This window comes from Echinops telfairi, unplaced genomic scaffold (genome assembly GCF_000313985.2).
Source record: "Echinops telfairi isolate 266 unplaced genomic scaffold, ASM31398v2 ScPeMD7_7;HRSCAF=31, whole genome shotgun sequence".
NCBI lineage: Eukaryota > Metazoa > Chordata > Mammalia > Afrosoricida > Tenrecidae > Echinops > Echinops telfairi.
Genome location: NW_022103904.1, coordinates 9996586 through 10015621, shown reverse-complemented (window position 1 = coordinate 10015621; position 19036 = coordinate 9996586). Strand labels below are relative to the sequence as shown.

At 40.7% G+C, this 19036-nt stretch overlaps 1 protein-coding gene across 1 annotated transcript in view; it reads right to left on the bottom strand.

The window, feature by feature from the left end:
• The window catches only part of HECW1 (HECT, C2 and WW domain containing E3 ubiquitin protein ligase 1), a 436908-nt gene that overhangs the window by 87545 nt on the left and 330327 nt on the right, over positions 1–19036 (bottom strand). The window contains exons 16-17 of the mRNA XM_004708163.4: positions 17388–17573; positions 9821–9955 (exon numbers count right to left, since the gene is read on the bottom strand). Coding sequence (XP_004708220.2) covers positions 9821–9955; positions 17388–17573 — 321 coding nt within the window. The remainder of the gene's footprint in view (positions 1–9820; positions 9956–17387; positions 17574–19036) is intronic.

The window sequence follows — 19036 nt, the reverse complement described above, 5'->3', positions numbered from 1 at the left end:
AACCGGAGCAAATTTAAAATGAGTCAAAAGGGAGTTCAAATACTAAGGTGTTTGATTTTAATCTAACTGGCTCTGCAACAATCCACTTTCCACTGCACTCTGTCTGCATGCTCGCAAAGTTATTCATATCCCTGGCCTACGGCCAGAGGGCCTTCATTGGGGGCCCCATCCATGTGCATTTGTTAGAGACTTGTCTTAAACAATAGCCATCTAAGTGAGATGTCAGCCAAGTCCACACGGAAGGAAGGAGCACACCCACACATGTGACCCAAGGATTGTAAATAATAAAATCCAAGATAAAAGGAGGGAATTGTAATATGGCTTAAGTTCTTTTCACTTGGTTTGCAGAAGGCTATGGATGACAGTGAAAGCCCAAAGTCCATTTGCAGAGGCCCCATTCAGATTAAGCCTTTATTGGATTCTCAACCACCCTTGACCACTGTCCTTAACAATGTTTATTATCAGGAGCCCAAGTGGCATAGGGGTTACATGTTGGTTAGCAGTTTGAAATGACCAGCTGCTCCACGGGAGAAAGGACTTTCTACCCCTGTAAACATTGACAGTCTAGGAAACTCACAGGGGCGGTTCTACCCTGTCCTATAGGGTCACTGTGAATTGGAACCCACTCAATAGCAGTGTTTGGCTTTGGAGTTTGGGACCAGATAAAGGTGAATTGGAAAGTGGACAGCAGATGTAGTTAAGTTAATTTTAGCATATTATTATTTGCTTTCCCCTTTGGCTCATATTTTATTTGTTTTAGTTTCTGTTATCTTCTGCTTTCTGTTGGGTTGAGATTTGTCTGTGTTTTTGTTTGTTACCATTGTTGTTGTTTGGGGTATGATTTTCTTTATATAAAATTCAGGACAGGTAAATCTATAGAAACAGCAACTAGATTTAATTATGTCAGGAGAGGTTGGGGGCTAAAGGGAAGCTAGTCATAGTGGGTAAAAAAAAAATTAAGAAAATGCTTAAAAATTGATTACAAAACTCTTTATATATATGTTTAAACCACTCAATTTTATGGTATGTGAGTTATCTGTCAATAAAACTGTTTGAAAATTAAAAGCAAACAAATACACAGAAAATATATACAGCCTCAGAAACCTGATGGCCCAGTTCTACTCTGTTCTATAGGCTTGCTCTGAGTTGGAATTGAGCCAGGGCAGAGGGTCTGTGGGTTGGTTTGGTTGATGGTTCTTCTATTTTTATAGACTTGATGTAAAGCAAATGATCCATTCTGAGATGGATGTCTGAATACTTGAGTGATTGATGTGGATTTCACTGAAGGCACTATTTTTAATTCAAAAACAAAATGATTCATGACTAGTCCATTCTAACTCATGGAGACCCCATGTGTTACCGGGTATAATGGCTTTTTATGAGACTTTCTATGCCCGTAATCTTATGGAAGATCACTAGGCCTGTCTTTTGTAAGCATGTTCAGTGGGTTCACATTGCCCATCTTCAGTCAGTGCCCAAGAGCAAACTGCCTTACGCAGTGCCTCACATTGCTTTTCTAACATTTAAATGCCCCAAATAATGAAATTTCCTTTAAAACCAAAATTACAATGACTCATTGGATGCCTTGGCATTTGCTTGATCTTTTTTTATTACTGAATTTCTCAGATGTGAGTGTGTTCATGGATACATATGTATATTTTCTCCTAGAGGGCTGTCTCTCTCAAGACATTCAGACTATCCTTCTTCAATTGGTAGAGCTTCATTTGCAGTAGAGGAGCTCTGGTGGTCAGCAGTTCAAAACCATGAGCCGCAACTTGGGAGAAAGATGTGATTTTCTGCTCCCTCAAGAGTTTCAGTCTTGGTAAATTCACAGGGTGTGTTCTACCCTGTCCTGTAAGGTCACTGTTAGTCAGTATCACATCACTGGCAGTAAGTTAAGGTTTTGTTTGTTTGAGTTTTCAGTAGGAATCATTTTCACGGTTCCTTTTTTTAAAAAATCATTTTATTTGGGGCTCATTCATTAAAATGTTTAATATGAAAACTTTATAAAAATTTGATCTCTCGACACAACAAAATATATTCTCAGAAAGTAGATTTTAGTAACTGGCAAATATGTGTCTCTTTTGCATAGCAATTTGGAAATGTAAACTGGTGCAATTTTCTAAAAAAAAGTGATTACAAATGATGTTTTAGATAACAATTTAGTTAATAATCAGCTACTGCTTTCTCCAGGAACACTGGAGACCTGTTGGTAAACAAACCGGCACATCCAGAGGAAAAGCCCAATTTATTTGTAACATCATTAGATTCTTTTTTAGTTTATACTAAAATTATATGATTTTCAGAATCATCTTAAGGAAACAAAAAAAGAGAGATGTATATTTGAGCTGTTCAACATATTTGGCCAAAAAACATAATGTATACAAAAGAGACAAGTTAAATTATAGTAACTCTATTGTAAAATATAGAGTTTTATTGGCATGGAAACTATCTACAGAGTCATGTACTGGTAAAATATGACATGGAACTACAAACAATATAATCCTATCTTTAACTTCTTGTATGCCAGGGATTATTATTTTAATTTCTTTCTCATTCATTACATATTACTAATAATTAAAGCATTATTTTCATGGTGTCAGACCTGTATAAACTTCCAACTAAACCTTTGACCATGTGTGAGAAGCAATATAAAAATGACTCTTCTAAAATAAGGCTTTATGTTAATTTAGCTGACCAAAGATTCTCAGTGGTTTGGAGTTAAAATGTACTAGTCTTTCATGATGATATCTAACAATGTAATTACTTCCAGGATGAGATCTGCTATGAGAAGTCAATACATTAGGGACGTGGCCTGCTGCAAACGTAAGTGGACATGGAAAAGTTTAGAAAAGCTTGCTTGCTTTTTGCTGGACCTGGATCCTGCATTTGGCTTATCCTTTGACCCCTGGTTTTTTGGGCTTGAGTTGGAGCCTGCCATATTGCCTGCCAATCCTGGAAGTTGTCTATAGCATGCATGCCATATGACCTACCAGTCTTGGGTTCATCAAACCCTGCACCTATGTGAGTCATGTGAAGTCTGTAGCCTTTCATCTGACTCATCAATGTTCCCACCTCTACCATCCTTGATACAAACCTCTCTATATGAATACATAAGGAGCTCTGGTGACACTGTCAGGTATATGCTTGACAGCTAACTGCAAGGTGGGTGGTTCAAAACCACCAGCTGCCCTACGTGAGAAAAAGGAGGCTATCTGCTATAGCTATAGCTAAGGCTAAGGCTATAGTTATCTGGGAATGCTATAAAAGGTCTCTTTGAGTTGGAATCAACTCGATGGCTGTGGGTATATGAATACCAACAGTTTCACCGGCGTTTCTTCTCTGGAGAACTCAGCCTAAGATAGCAAACTTTCCTGAATGAAACTCTTTCGGGTCATCAAAGCCAATGAAATCACTTTTGCCCTCAAATAACCTGACTGCACAAAATGGCTAGCTTCTGCCTTTGAAGTGAAAAGCAAGATTTCCTTCCCCACTAAACTCTTGCCCTTTTCTAAAGCAATCATAATTAAGAATTTTTTAGGGTGTGTACTTTTCCTTCCCCAAATTTTTTATGATTAATAATTTTCTAGCCTGACCAAGATAAAGTGGTAAAAGAAACAGAAATGATGTATTCTGCTTATCCTATCTTATTAGTTAATGTTCACTTATGTTGCTAATTACACTGTAAACAAGGTCCATTTGTTAACCTGCAGTGAATTCCTTCCTGACAGGGTCAAGGATGCAGTATGTGTGACCCTATGTACTCTATCCATTTATTTATGTGTAAGTTTATTGTTAGCACTGGGGTGCAGCGTTACTTCTGACTATAGTCTATGTAACTCTTACCAAGCGTCCAGGTAGAGCCATTCAAATTGGGTGAATTCCACTTTTTTAATGAGACTGAGGAAGAGAAGGTGGGGAAGATACTGATAGATGGTGTGATTCAGGTTTTTACATATATTTTTTTTATGGTCAAGTTTTCAGTGATTTATAACATAGTTAAGGGTGATTGTAAAATCTTGGACTCTCATCAGTTTTGCTTTCCTTCTGGGTATAAAATGAGTTATCCCTGAAGCAGGAATGGGGGACCTTCTGATCATGGAGAAAAGAGCCGGGAGTGGAGAGTGTACTGTAGACGCCATGATGCAGTATATTGAGTCTGCTCCATCCAGGAGACGGAGAGCTGTGATCCTAGAAGGGCATCAGAGGATAGGCAGCAATAGAACCAAGGGCCAGAGCACAAGACAGAGCGGTGGGCTTCCTGACTCTCGGAGTGAGCAAAGCTGAGTGCCTTTGAGCAGGAGACTTGCTTGTGAATAGGGTACTTCAGGCACTTATTCGGGGTAGCTAAGTTTGCTGACCCACAGAACTAGAGCTGAGCACCTTTGGCAGAGTGGGATGCCCTTTGGGAATTTATTGTGAGTGTTAAAATGGCTTTTTAACATAGTCTGAGCAGGACAGAAGGCCAAGGTCCTGGGAGAGGCATACCTTGTGTCCATGGCTGAGATGAGGTACTTCTGACTGAAAAACTACTGGGTCTTCAGAATTTTCTATCATGGATTAGATGTAATTTTAATTTTTCTAATATAGGCCATAATCATGAGGATTGTTTGTAAGTTCTGTGTGGCCACTGAGATGCAGAATCAAAGCTGGAGGAAGAATGATTGGTGTTAGAATTTGTGAAAAGGTTGCGGGTGGAGGCCTGTCTGACCTACAGCTCATAGGAATTGGCCTTGGGCTGGTGTTTAACTTGGTTCTCTTTTTCCCTGTGAAGTCAGCTGAGATATCACCCCCAGGCCCTTCGTACAAACTGCCTTATGGAGAGATTGGTGCATACAAATTGTGGTTTTGGCCAAGAGAATTGAAACTACTTTGGATTGCCAGAAGAACTAAAAAAAAAACAGTCTTAGAAGAAATAAAACCAGACTCCTTGTTTGAAGCGAGAACGATCAGCTTTTGTTGACTTGCTTACTTTGGAGACGTTGTCAGGAAAAATCCATTGCTAGACAAAGGCTTAGGAGAGTAGAGAGAGGGTCAGTGCAATGTGGAGCACTCTCAGTGAAATGGATTTGTACAATCTACCCCAAACATCCTAACAATCATGTAGATGGCACAAGACTGGGAAATGTTTCATTCTGTACAAAAGAGCCCCGTCAACGGGAGCCGACGCCTTGGAGACTAACAACAGCAACAGCAAGGCTTGCTTGATTGGTACCACAATATTGCACCCAGAAGCAGCACAGCAGTAAAATGAAGATCCAAATAGCATATAAGGGCCACTTGCACATACTCCAATCTTCTTAAGAACTTTCAAGAGTATGCCTGGAAATTTCCCAGGCAAGGTAAAGGCTAATTCAAAAGATGTGTCTTCTGAATTTTTGAGGGAAAAACTCACCTTTTACGATCCTGACTAGAGGAATGTTTACTTTTTCAGGGACTTACTTGATTTTGATCTTGAGCAGAATTTATGAACAGAAAGAAACAGTTGAGCAAAGCAGCACACAAGAGCATGGCTCATGAAGGTGTTAAGAAAGTTCGGCTCAATGCTGTGGCCTAAGAAACTTCTATAGATAATTCCCATTGCCTGGGATATAAGATGCTGAAAAATAGTGGATTATAGAAATAACCCACCGATTATTCCTGTGCTTCCTATTTCCATCTGTATAGAGCCCTCATTTCTAATTGGGTAGCGTGCAGTGTTGACACACATCATTAATTTATCTGGATGGACTTGCCTTTTTTCCCCCTGGCTTTCTTACTCATCTCACTTCCACATTGTTTAAGAAACTATGATTATTTTAGTTGCAAATACTGGAAGCTTAGAGTCCAACCCTCTAGATTCTGAGACTCACAGATCTGAAGCCAGCTTTATGGTCACCTAGTCCCCTTGTCTTTGTTTGCAGATGAGCAAATGGTGGCCTCCAGAGGGAACAACACCAAGGCACACAAACCATAGCTCCTCTGTGGAAAGAGGCCTGGAGTGGTGTCGACCATGAACACATTCTGCAGTGAACTGAAAGTTTTAATACGATGGAGGTTTGGGTCCACCCAGAAGCACCTCTGAAGAAGGCATGATAATGTACTTACAACAACAATAAAGAACCCTGCTGAATCCAGTTCCCTCCAGTACCGTGATTTGGAGTCCACTCCACCGCAACGTTTCCAGTCCTCGGTGTGAAGCCAGCGTTCGGCTGCCTGCCGTGCTGACTTAACTGGAGAGGACTCTTGGCTTATCACCTGCTGAGGTCCCCAAGCTTCTGCCTCCAGAAGGACCTTTGCTTTCACTTTGTGCCCCGTCGTTACCCCAGTTTAGGGGCTTATCAGCTAAAACTGGATTGTGACCATGACTTCCGAAAGAACCTTTAGTTCTCCAGCCTTTCTAATGATTGCCTTCAGTCTCTTGAAAAATACGGATTTCTACTGGACTGGGAGGGCACAGATGCCTATATGACCTGAGTAAGAATAGAACCCATGACAATGAGCCCTGAACCCACCCCTCCAGACAGAAATAGTCTTCTGCTGGGGTGAGAAAATGAGCAAACTGATCTCTAACGACCATTTTAAAAAACAACAATCATCACGTTTTCTCTCCAATTCCTTCAAGAGGTCCATAAAAAGTGGAATTCCACCCTTCCATGTGGCATTCAATGCTTTCCAAAACCCAGGGCAGAGTGAATGGAAACGTACTATTCTGGTCATATTGAACCTTGTTTCTCTATGACCTTTCTAAAGCTTATCTCTGACCCCTGGCATAGTCTGTGCATAGTCTTTGCACCTATCAAAATCCACCTGTTTGCTTTTTGACGCTAGCGTTCCATTGTCTCTTTAGAACATTCCTACAGCACGTGGACTCACTTCTCTCTTGGCCCTCGAGCACCATCGGATTTCTCTTGTTCCGTAACTTGGTGTACTTTTGGCCCGAGAGAGCATGTTTGCTTTTCTCATTCCACAGTGCTCATAGCAGGCCATGCACTTAATCAGTGTTTGTTGAGCGAACTCTCACCACAGCAAACACAACCATCATTTCCCATGCCACCTCTCCTGTATTTTTACCCTGAAGTCCCTCGTCACCCTCGTTCCTGAGGTCATGTGTTCTAAGCAGTAGAAAGAAGATATTTATTTTCTTAGAGGCTGGTCTTTGTTTTTATTTTCTGACGTGCTCCCCAAGCTCATCCCTATCCTGCCTTCCAGCTCTTTCTGTGTTACTCCCCTTGGAGCCCGCGTGAAAGCTTTGGCTTCATTTGAGCTGACGCTAAAGAGGGGATGGATGGGCAGTCAAATGGGGACGGGGGTTGGAAAACCTGAAGAACTCAGTCAGTTGTCAAGTGGATGAGTTTGGGAGTATCAGGAAAGAGCCACCCGGATGACAGATGCACATTAATATGTGCTTTTCATTATCATGTGTTAGAATCAATGTGTTCTTGGTGGAAGACCATAGCATTTATCCATAATATTGTCACTCAATATACAATGGCACCTGGAAAACTGGCACTTGATGGGATGGTTTCACAAATTTTCTGCCTTTGACAAGATGCAGCTTACCACTTTTCTACTGCTCTCTATTAGCAGGAAAGATTTGAGCTTTCTTTCTCTGACAGGTTTCTGTCTTATACAGGTTCTGGCTATAGATTTTATTGTCATTGAATTTGGACTACTTTACACTATCAACTAAATATTTTGGAATAAGTAATGCAAGTGTTATCTGTGGTCTCATTCTAGTCTTTCCAATTAGAAGGGGTTTTGATATTCAGATTTTTAAGCTAATTTGTAAAAATTGTAAGAAATGTATATATTTAGGGAGGCTCCTCTTACTTTAGGTAATCAGCATCTTCATTTTATTGAGAGAAAATCTAACTGGAGCCTTGAGCTTCTTTAACCATCTGTGATTAAGCACGATGTGTTAATGCTGAAACTACCTTAATGATTTTAAAGATCTTAGATATTTTAATTAAGCCTAAATGCCATTTTTGAAATTGATTACTTCTTGAATTTCTCTACCTATGTCCTAAGACAATATTATTTGTGGCTTATGAATATATCAGAGAAGGGAGTACACAGGTTGAGCTGAGAAGTTGGGATGTTGTTTTTGGTCATTGATGGACCTGATAGCTGGATGGCTGATATCTAGACAGTCCTTACACCTAAAGAGTGTTAGGTTACACATCTCACTTTATGTACATGTAGAAAAAAGCCTAAAACAGTAATGCATAAGATGACAACTGGAAGAAAAAAATCATTTTATTCCACTGGAATTAAACCATGAGTGCCCTGGGCTGGGAAGAGTCTTATTTCTCAGGTTGTAAAGAACACTACTCCTGAAGAGTAGTCAAGAAATTCTTTCTGATGCTACATTTTCCTTTTAGTTGGTACAGCTACATCAACCACAGGTTCTTCCCTGAGACTCAAGTTTGCTGTCTGGAGGAGATTGCTGTCAGGGGTACTGCCACTGTCACCATTTTTCCTGCAACATCCTCTAAGGTGGGGCCTTATATCTGCAAATATTCCTATTTTACCTTACTCAGCTTTGTAATATGTTACCTCTGTGTAACCCAATTCTACAAGCTGATTAAAAAAAAATGTTCTCAGGCCCCACATCTCCTAAGGCCCTGATGGCTTCCATGAAAAGAAGGTTGGGAAGTAGAGGCAAGACTCAGAAAGACTGTGAACATGACCCTAAGGAAGGGGGGCAGTCCTTTATACGTCTGCAGAAGGTCACCGTGGATGGTGAAGGACATATGAAGTCTTTGGAGGTCCTAGATGGAGTGGGAGAAAACTGTGGAACCAAACTCAAAATATCATAAAAGAGGCCAGTTGTACTGATTGGATAGAGACTGGTAGAACCCCCCAGGCTATGGTCCTTAGTTACCCTGCAGGTCTGGAATTGAACTTACCCTTGTGGCTCAATTCCAGCCAAACAATAAAAAGGTACGATCTAAGGGGAGCAATAACAATAGTGACGTGCACATGCTTTATAATAATCACTTATTTAAGATCAAATGGGCAGCGTTTACCAAGGACTAAGTTCAGCAGGGTTAGGAACGAATGAGAACGAGGACTAAGTGATAGCACACTGAAGGGATGGCAATGAACGAGTGAAAAATGGGTCTTAATTCTTGGATGTAAAACTTCTCTGCAAACCTTTACCCAATTCACAAGAAGAAGTTACAAAAAGACGAAAAAGACCATTTAATGGCAGGAAGAGCACTGAGGAGGAGGTGAGCAGTTTTCCTGTAGCCCTCTCGATTCTTCCAGGTTTGAAGCCTCTGGGCTCCTTGGCAAAGGTAGATGTTTGAAGTCAGTCACACACGATCTATCACAGCGGTTCGCAACCTGTTGTCTGCAACCCCTTTGGGGATTGAATGACCCTTTCACAGGGGTTGTCCGATTCCTAACAGTAGCCAAATGACAGTTATGAAGTAGCAACGAGAATAATTTTATGATTGGGGGGTCACCACAACAGGAGGAACTGTATTAAAGGGTCATGGCATTAAGAAGGTTGAGAACCACGTTATCTATCAGGTCCATGGTCTTATAAGAATTTACAGTAAGAATGTACACGCGCCTGTTAGGCTTTAGCAAATAGTGCCTGCCAGCTAACTGCATGAGGCATTGCATTTTCAGCTTCCTTTAAACTAGACAGATTCTTAGTAGTGATGACGGTGCTGTGAAAAAGGAGAAGAAAGGAGATAGGTGTAGGGAGGTGAATCGGTATAGCCCAGGTTGGCATTCATTCATCTACACAAAGCAGTACCAGTGGAGAGGAAGAGGTGGGACTTCCCTTCAAGTAAGTGTGAAGACTAGGCTTGGGGAATGGCATTACCTCTCCAGCACTGTAACTTCGGAGCCTCTGCAGGTGCTGTCGATGGGTCAGGTGGTTGGGAAGACGGCCATTCTGAAGAGGGATTCGGGGGTCGATGAAAGTGGTTGCTCTACTGTTGTGGTCTACAAAAAAGGACTGCAGAGAAAGGCACACCGCATGAGAATGTAGTCAAAGGAACGCAATAACCCAAGGGAGGGCTATGGGCTCAGCCATCGTTTATTCTCCTCCCTCTCCGGCCCCCTCTCCCCTTATCCACTCCAAACGCATGTGGGCAGATGGGTGACTGGGCCCGTCCTTCTGTGTTCTTAGCATGGGAGCAGAGCAGTACTAGTCAGTGACACACTATACTGCTCAGGCAGTTTATGAAGTAGTAATTATACTTCATTTCACACGAGACCCAAGAGAAATAGAGCCTTTGATAGAGTATAGCAGTATTCTCAAACTCAAAAAACTCACTGGTATCGAGTTGATTCTGATTCACAGCTTCTCTATAGCACTGCCCCTGTGGGTTTCCAAGGTCAGTCGTTACAAGAGTGAAAGTCTCAACTTTCTTCCTCAGAGTGACTATGGCTTTGACCCAATGTGTAACCCCCTATGCCATCAGGGCTCCTTTAGAGCCATACTAGTTATTAATAATTTGTAGACCTTTAATCCAGGTTTAAGTTAATTTGGTTTTTCTTGATTACAGGATTAGCATATTTCCATGGAGGAAAAAACAAAAGAATACAAATAAGTATGAAGATGATCATCACAATCACCTTAAATATTACAGCCAAAAGAAAATCCACCTAAATATTTTGGCACATTTTTCTTTTATTTTGGTAAATCATTTTATTGGGGGTTTGTACAAGTTTTACCACAATCCATCCATCCATCCATTGTGTCAAGCACATTTGTACATTTGTTGCCATTATCATTTTCAAAATATTTTCTTTCTACTTGAGCCCTTGGTATCAGCTCCTCATTTTTCCCCTCCCGCCCTCACAAACCCTTGATAATTTATAATTATTATTTTTCATATCTTACACTGACCAATGTCTCCCTTTACCCACTTTTCTTTCAATCTACAAACATTTTCACACATATCAGAATCTATAGTTTTATAATAGCATTATTTTAATGCAGAATTTTAGTGAATATGGTATTTAGTTTGAAGGAATGTATAATACCTAAATTTAGTATTTTTATTGTCAACATTTTGGATATTTTATTGCTTTATACTACTCTGGTGCATAAATCTTTGTGCCATGTCTTATTACTAGATATGCTCACATGACAAAAAGTGTACTTTAACTATAAAGCAAATTAAAAGAGAACAAAACTCAGTCATCCTTGGGTCTGTTCGGACTCATGGTGAACTAGCACGTGTCTGAGCGTACCTGCTCCCTTGAATTTTCAGTGACTGTTTTCAAAAGTAGATGACTCAGGGCTTCCTTCTGAATTGCCTGGGGCTAGATGTGAACCTCTAACTTCTTGGTTCACAATTGAATGCTTAACCATTTGTGCCACTCAAGCACTCCATGAGTGGAATCAACTTGATGGCAGCAGGTTTTCCATTAACTCAAGATTATATTATTTAAATCCTGGCTTATTTTGTCAAATTAGTGACTAGATATATGTCCACCTACTTTGACTGCAAAAGGAGCTCTCATGGCCCTGTCAGGTAAATGTTGAACTGTTAATTGTAAGGTTGGTGGTTCAAACCCACCGGCTGCTCCTCGGGAGAAAGGTGAGACTTGCTGCTTTCTTGAATACTTACAGTCACTATGCGGTGAGATTGATGAGATGGTAGTGCTGTTTTATTTTGTAAACTATTATTGCATTTCTTTGATTCCCTTTCATATGTGTTCGATTTAAAATATATAAAGTGATAACAGTGTTATTTAGTTGATAAAGCATATGGTTATTATAGCTTCATTTTAATTGTGGCATAGGTTAGGGTAAATTTTTTCTTCAATTCCATTTCATGCTTCTGAATTTGAATTCTCCCGGTGGCGTAGTGGTTACATGTTGGGCTGTTAACCTTGTGGTCGGCAGTTTGAAACTACCAGCTGCTCTGAAGGAGAAAGATGAGGCTTTCTATTTGCTTAGAGTTCCAGTCTTGGAAACCATGTGCAGTTCCACTCTGTCTGTCCTACGAGTCAGAATCAATTTGATGGCATTGAGTTTTGTGTTCTGTTTAATTCATTGTATAATATGAACACACTACTTCTGATTTTTCTGTTATTTTCTCATTATTTACCATCTTATTTTTAAACTTTCTGAATCATACCTTAGGTATTTTTTTTTAAAAAAATAAAAGCTGGCTCTGTTTGCCACCAAATCTGAGTGTTTTCCTTTTGCTGGGTAAGTTTCTACTGTTTCTACCTGCTGCCATCACTGTTATGTTTGGCTTTTCTTTTGTTATCTTGTTTTTATCATTTCTATGTTCTTTGTTGCTTTGTGTTTTTTTGTCATTTTGTTCTAAAACTATATTTTGTGTAATTTGATCTTTTTTTAAGAATTTGGAAAAGTCTTTTTTCAAATGATGGCCTTTTAAGCTTGTCAAAAAATTTTAGCTAGCCTCTATTTTTCAAGTGCTCTAATTTCACTCCCTTTGTGAACTGATGGCACACAGACTACTGAGCTAAGAATTTAGCACGAGCTTCTTCTCCGCTGTGTTCCCTCTTTCTGCCCTCCTGTCCTTGGTAGCCTAGTCCGGTGTGCTCATCCTGACTGTTCTCATACACTTACTCTATTTTTAGTAGACAAAATGTCCATATTTTATTTAGGGTTTAAAAATGCACTTTAAGACATTTGAATAGCCATTGTTTATATTTGCACATTTAATTGATTTAAATACTCACCTCTAGACCTGCGTTGCTATGGCTTCCCCACTATGCAATTTGGCTTCACTTATAATCCATCTGGAGAACAGGTGTGTGTGTGTATGTGTGTGGTTTCAGGAGAGGTAGAAGGGTTGATAGGCTCTGAAATCTTGTAAATGAAAAAACCCTTTCCCCTAATGTTCTCCCAAATGAAGGACACATATTCACATGAGTACTTATTTGTCTACAACCTTTTTTTCCTTAACATCCCATAGTTGGTGCTGTATGGGCTTCTATGGTTTAATTATATGGATAAAAAGTTTTGAAGCATGTCTGATTTTTATTCTTCCATAACTAACTTCCATAGTCCTATGCCTTCAAATCGATATGATTTGTTACCCTCAGTTTGATTTTATTTATTTTAACCCTCGGGTTCTAGAAATTCTAGGATGTGTAGATTTATTTCAATTCATTTCATTATAATTTGATAAGTACATCTATTCTGCCTACCTGATAACTTGTTTTAATTACATATTTTTAATATGTAATTAGTATTAATATAACTAGTTAAATTAATATCTATACTTAGCATTCAGTGATTGGCGCTGTGCTCATCATTCTGGTCTCTTCTGTAGGAGCCCTGGTGGTGAAGTGGTACTTGTTGACCATTTACTAGTTTCATCGATGATTTTTTTCAAGGCATAGTACTGAGAGTTATATTCTTTATTTGATAATACATTCTCTTATTTATCCAAAAGCTAACTAGTTTTGACTCAAGGTTTAAGGCGTATCTCAAGCCAATTATGATAGGTTTTGTGTCAATTTGCCTGGGCCAGTATTCTCAGTGGTTTGACAGGTAAGATCTAATAATCTCCTATTATGTGATCTGATGCAATGCCATCAACTCCCTAATAGGATCTTCTATGAGCAACCAATCAGCTGTAAGATTAGTGTGGGTGCAACAGTGTACTCAGATCACAACCTGATACGAACAGTTGAAATGAAATTTCCTGGGGAAATGGCTTGCTTCCAAAGTAAGTGTAAGCTATGGAAAAGATTGCCTTTTTTTTGTATTTTTTTCCTGGTTCTGGATCTTACATATGGCTCATCGTTTCACCTATGATTATTTGGATTTGGGTCTGGCATATTGCCTGCCTATCCTGGGAGTCGTCAGCAGCCTATCATTTGACTGGCTGAACTTGAATTCCTTTGCCTCTGCAGCCAAAAGCCAGACCCATTGGTCTTGTATTCATTTGTTTCTGCAGCCAACAGTGTGTTCCTGAGCCCCTGAAGCTACTCAAGTCAAGAGAAGTTTCTAGCTTGACATCTGACCTACAGACATTTAGCTTGCCTAGACTTGTATTTATTTGCCCACTTCTAGAACTATGCAAACAATTTTCTTGATCTAAATTTCTCTCTGTATAAGGCTCAGTGACAGTCTAGGGGAGTCCTCTCGTTGCATTTAATCCATTAAGTCTGGACTGTATAAGAGTTTGAATTCTGCTCCATGTTTTTCTATCAAGGCCCATTAGGGATCCCTGGTAGCCTAGTGGTTATATGTTGGGCTGCAATCCACAAAGCAGGCAGTTCAAAACCACCAGCTGCCCCTCAGGCTTTCTACTCCTGTAAAGTTACAGTCTCAGAAACTCACCAGGGCAGTTCTCCCCTGTCTTATAGGGTTGCCATAGGTTGGCATTGACTCGATGGCAGTGAGTTCAGTTTTTTGGCTTTATTTGACCCATCTACACCATTTAGTTCTGGTCTCAGGAGAGTTAGGCTGACATTTGTATTTCAATCGACAGGGCTAGTAGTCCTGTGGATTGGTTACTTTTTTGAGTCTTTAGTTTTCTTAGTTCTCCTTTGCTCCAGAAGAGTATAGATTGATATTTGGATCTTAAGTGTTTGCTCTCAATCCTTTAAGGATCCAGACACTGTTCCACTCCAAATTAGGATGCGGAACATAAATTTTATGAACTCTATTATGCCAATGAACCAAACTGTCCCAGGGGACTATGGTCCTGAGTCTCTAAACCCAGGCTAAGCTTGGGAGGTATTGGATTGCGTTTAAGAAGTATTGGTCACGGTGCCCCCATGGGGTTTATTGTTGCTGTTAGGTGCAATTGAGCCAATTCTGATCCATAGTGACCCACAGTGACCCCATGTACAACAGAAGGAAACTGCCCACTCCTGAACCACCATCACAGTTATTCCAAAGCTTGAGCCCATTGTTCCTGTCAAGATGTCAATCTATCTCAATGAGAATCTGCCTCTTTTTCGCTGCCCCTCTACGTTACCAAACATGATGTCCTTCTCCAAGTCTCTCCTGACAACATACCCAAAATATGTAAGACAAAGTTTTTCCATCCTTTCCTGTGAGGAGCACTCTGGCTGCACCTCTTCCAAGACAGAGTTATTTGTCCCTTTGGCAGGCCATGGTACTTGCAACATTCTTTTCCAGTCCCACAACTCCAGTATATTGATTCTTTTTTTGATCTTTCTTATTCAATGACCAATTGTCACATATATATTAGGCAACTGAAAATACCATGGCTTGGGTCAGGCACATTGTAGTACTCAGAGTGACCTCACAGCTTTTTAGCACTCTGAAGAGGTCTTGTGAACCATATTTGCCCAATGATACAAGTTGTTTGATCGCTTGACACCTGCTTCCATGAACATTGATTGTAGATCCAAGCAAAATAAAATCCTTGACAACCTCAAACTTTTCTCTATTTATCTTGATATTACCTACTGGTAATATTACCTATTATCTACTGGTTGTGAAGATTTGGGGCTTTTTACATTGAGTTGTAATCTATACTGAAGGCTGTAATCTTTGATCATACATACACATACATACATAGACATACACATATATGCAATAACACAAAGAAATGAGTGTTCTCTCTCTCACTCTTGGTTTCTTTCAAGCCTTTTTGCTTTCTTCTTTGATTGAAATTTGGTCCCCTCCCCTACTTTCTGTGCTAGTTCCACACTCATATCCAATATTGTGATTTGATTTTTATGTGCCATTCCTTTTCATCCATTCTGCTTTGTCCTTTTGCCATTATATTTTACTTTCATTGCAATCTTACAACCATTCCAAGTTTTTTCTGCTTTACTGTTTTTCTTTTTATAAAAAACATACTTTCTTCCTTTACAATAATATTTTACTGCCCTAATATTCCTGTCAAACCTTTCCAATTGTTACTGCCAATTGATCTCATATATAACTCATTGCCATGCATTCAGGGAACCCAACATAGCATTTCTGAGACTATAAATCTTCATAGGAGCAGACAGCCTCATCTTTCTTCCATGGGGTGACTGGTGGGTTTGCACTGCTAACCTTGTGGTTAGAAGCCCAGCACTAACCACATAGTTCCACCAGTGCTCCTTCATCCCTTGAGCTCTATAGATATTCCTAACAGAACCCAATGCTCAAGGCAGACATATTTTACCAGTTAAAACAAATTATTGGTATCATCAAAGGAGACTTTAGGGGATATTTTTGGTGTAAAGCCTAAAGATTATAACTGGGCAATCGTTTCCAAAGTTCTTTTAAACAGTGTGACTCCAGAATTTCTGGAGTTCACGAAAATTTGAAATTCCGTTCTAGATTTCCCTCCTTTTGATCAAGATTATTCTATGGAATCCTTGATCAAAATATTCAGTAATGGTAGTTGGGCACCAAATACTTGTTCTTGTGTCAAGGCCAAGATAGCAGTTGCTCGTGGAGCAATTAACACATTTCATGCCTTCCTTCTCTACCTGACTCTCCATCTTTTTGTTCCAGGTGAATAGATACTAATTGGCGCTTGTAAGCTTTTATGTCCCTAGTCACTACCTCATGGGCTAGAACAGAGTATTTACCATGTTATTAGGCCAATTGACTAGGATATTCCAAGAAACCCTAACTCTACATCTCCAAACCAAGAACCTAAATTTCATGAGGTTTTTGGTTGCACTTAAACAACCTCAATAGCTGTTTGTGTGTGTGTGTGTGTGATATTTTTTCGTTCATCTCAGCTCTTTCCCTTTGTGGCTTCTTCTTACTGTTTAAAAGAAGCCATGTGTTCAAAACACAATTACCAAAGGGTCAATTCCGACTTGTGGTGACTTGATGTTTGTGAAGGTAGAATTAAGTTCCATACTGAATACAATGGTGGGTTTTACAAAGTAACCTTCCAGGCCTTTCTAGGCACCTCTCATTGGACTCTAACCTCTAATCTTTCAGTTAGCAGCCGTAAAGGTTGAGCAACATGATGTTAATAATTAACTGCCTTCCTGGGCTCAGGATTGGGAGCTTGTGGCAGAGCGGTTATGCATTGAGTTGCAATCCACAAGGACAGCAGTTTGAACCTACCAGCCACGCTACAGGAGAAGGATGGGGCTTCCTTCTCGCATTAACAGGTACAGTGTCAGAAACCTACAGGGGCAGTTCTACCGGGTCTTATAAGGTCATGATGAGTTGTCATCAACTCTTGGTAATGCGTTTTTGTTTGCATTGTGGTTTTCATGAGCTTAAAGATAACAACTGTGAGGATGGTGCAGGACTGGGTAGAGTTTCATTTTGCTGTACCCAGGGTCGCTGTGCATTGGAATGGACTCAACCAACACCACCAATAAGCTCTTGGCGACCGACCTATGGAGCCGTTCTACTTCGTACCGCATGGAGGCGCCATGAATCAGAATCGGCTTAGAGGCCTTGGTTTAGCTGCCTTGGTTTTCTGTGGTGACCTGGCCACACTTTCACTCACCTTTCCCTGTTGGTCTGTTTTGATTTCCCAGCCCCGGGGCAATTCTAGCCGGGTGTCTGCAAACATGTTGATGAAGTTCACCAAATCTCGGTTGTGCTGATAGCGTTCAAAGTTGCGGGCATCCCTCCGGACTTTCAGGATCATGTGCTTTAAGCAGGTGCTACTGGTGAAGACTCGGTAGGCACTCTGAGACAGTTCAATGCAGGTTGGGGTCCGCAGGGGGAGATTAGAGAAACACAGATCAAGTACAGGTTCAGCGGCTTAATGTGGTGGAATGTGATTGGCACACAGAAATTTACCATGGTCCTTGAGGTGGAAACCTGCTTAATAATAAATACATATTGTAGACACACAGGGGGGAGGGGGTGCGGTTCCACTGCCTGGCTCCTCTGTAGCCTGACACTGGGGACCTGGTTCACTTCAGGCCCTACCTCTCAGAACATTCTGCCATTCTCTTCTCCACGGTTTCTTCCATGAAACCTCTGCAGATGTCTGCGCTTGGACCCTGCTCTGCTTAAAACAAGATAAGGGACCCCAGGGATCAAAGGCTGGGTTTCAGAGATCTGGCACCTGCTTGCCACCTTATTAAAGAACCTGTGTGTCATCGAGTGGTTGGGGGATGATACGATGAAATCGAGGAAATTTCAGGGGTTTCCATTCTCCTTTTCCCGAATGACATTGTTATGGTATTCAAGTATGTGTGTACCATGGCATGTGCATGTGTGTGTGCACAATATGTGCATGTGTATGTATTAAAATCATAGATTATATTAGTTAGAGATTGGTCCAATTGCTTTTGATGGCCCTGGTCCCACCTGGGTACCCAGGCTCAGGTTATTGACACATGTTCTTCTGGCCACCCCCTTGAGACTTATGAATGGATCAATGTGTAGTTGGAAGGCAGAGCGCTAGGTCTTACCACAGGCTATCTAGAGGTTCCTCAAATAGCTTGTTTCAAGCTCACTTCTTCTTCCCCCACCCTATAACCTTCTCATGCCCAATCAGACTAGTGGAATTGGTTGATGGAGTCACAACCTGACACTGGAATTGGTTGATGGAGTCACAACCTGACATAGGCACCCAGAGCAGAAATGCCTGCATCTTTCTTGAGCCCTGCATCACAGTCCTCTCAAACAGGGGTGGGTTACCCCATAAGCAAGGTAGGCATGGGCTTATTTGTGCCTCCCTGTGAAACTATAGTGGGATATTCCACTTTTTTTGTTGTTTGTTTTAAACACATCAGACATTCTCTTTCTAGGTATGTCTGGCGTTTATCTTTCTACCAGCCCCACAGACTTTCCTGTAGAATCAAAGCTTCTTTTCAAATCAGTCTCTGACTGGGATGGAGTATCTAGTAAGCAAAGTCAACACAGGCCTATTGGTGTGTTTTTTGTTGTTTTTTTTTGTAATCTGAAGTGAATAACATCACTACAGTTTAGTAAGTTAGCACCCTTAGCCTGTACTTGCTGCCTTGCTAACTGAGTAGTCTGCTCCTGGTCACAAACACTGTGGATTCCGCCTCAGCAATCTCTCGTCAATGGAGCCATTCCGCTCCTCTCTCTGAGCCTCTTCCTTAGATCTGCCTCGATCCCCTCTTACTTGCATGGTTGACCAGCCTGTAGTCCTTCTTTCTCTTTCACACGTCTGTC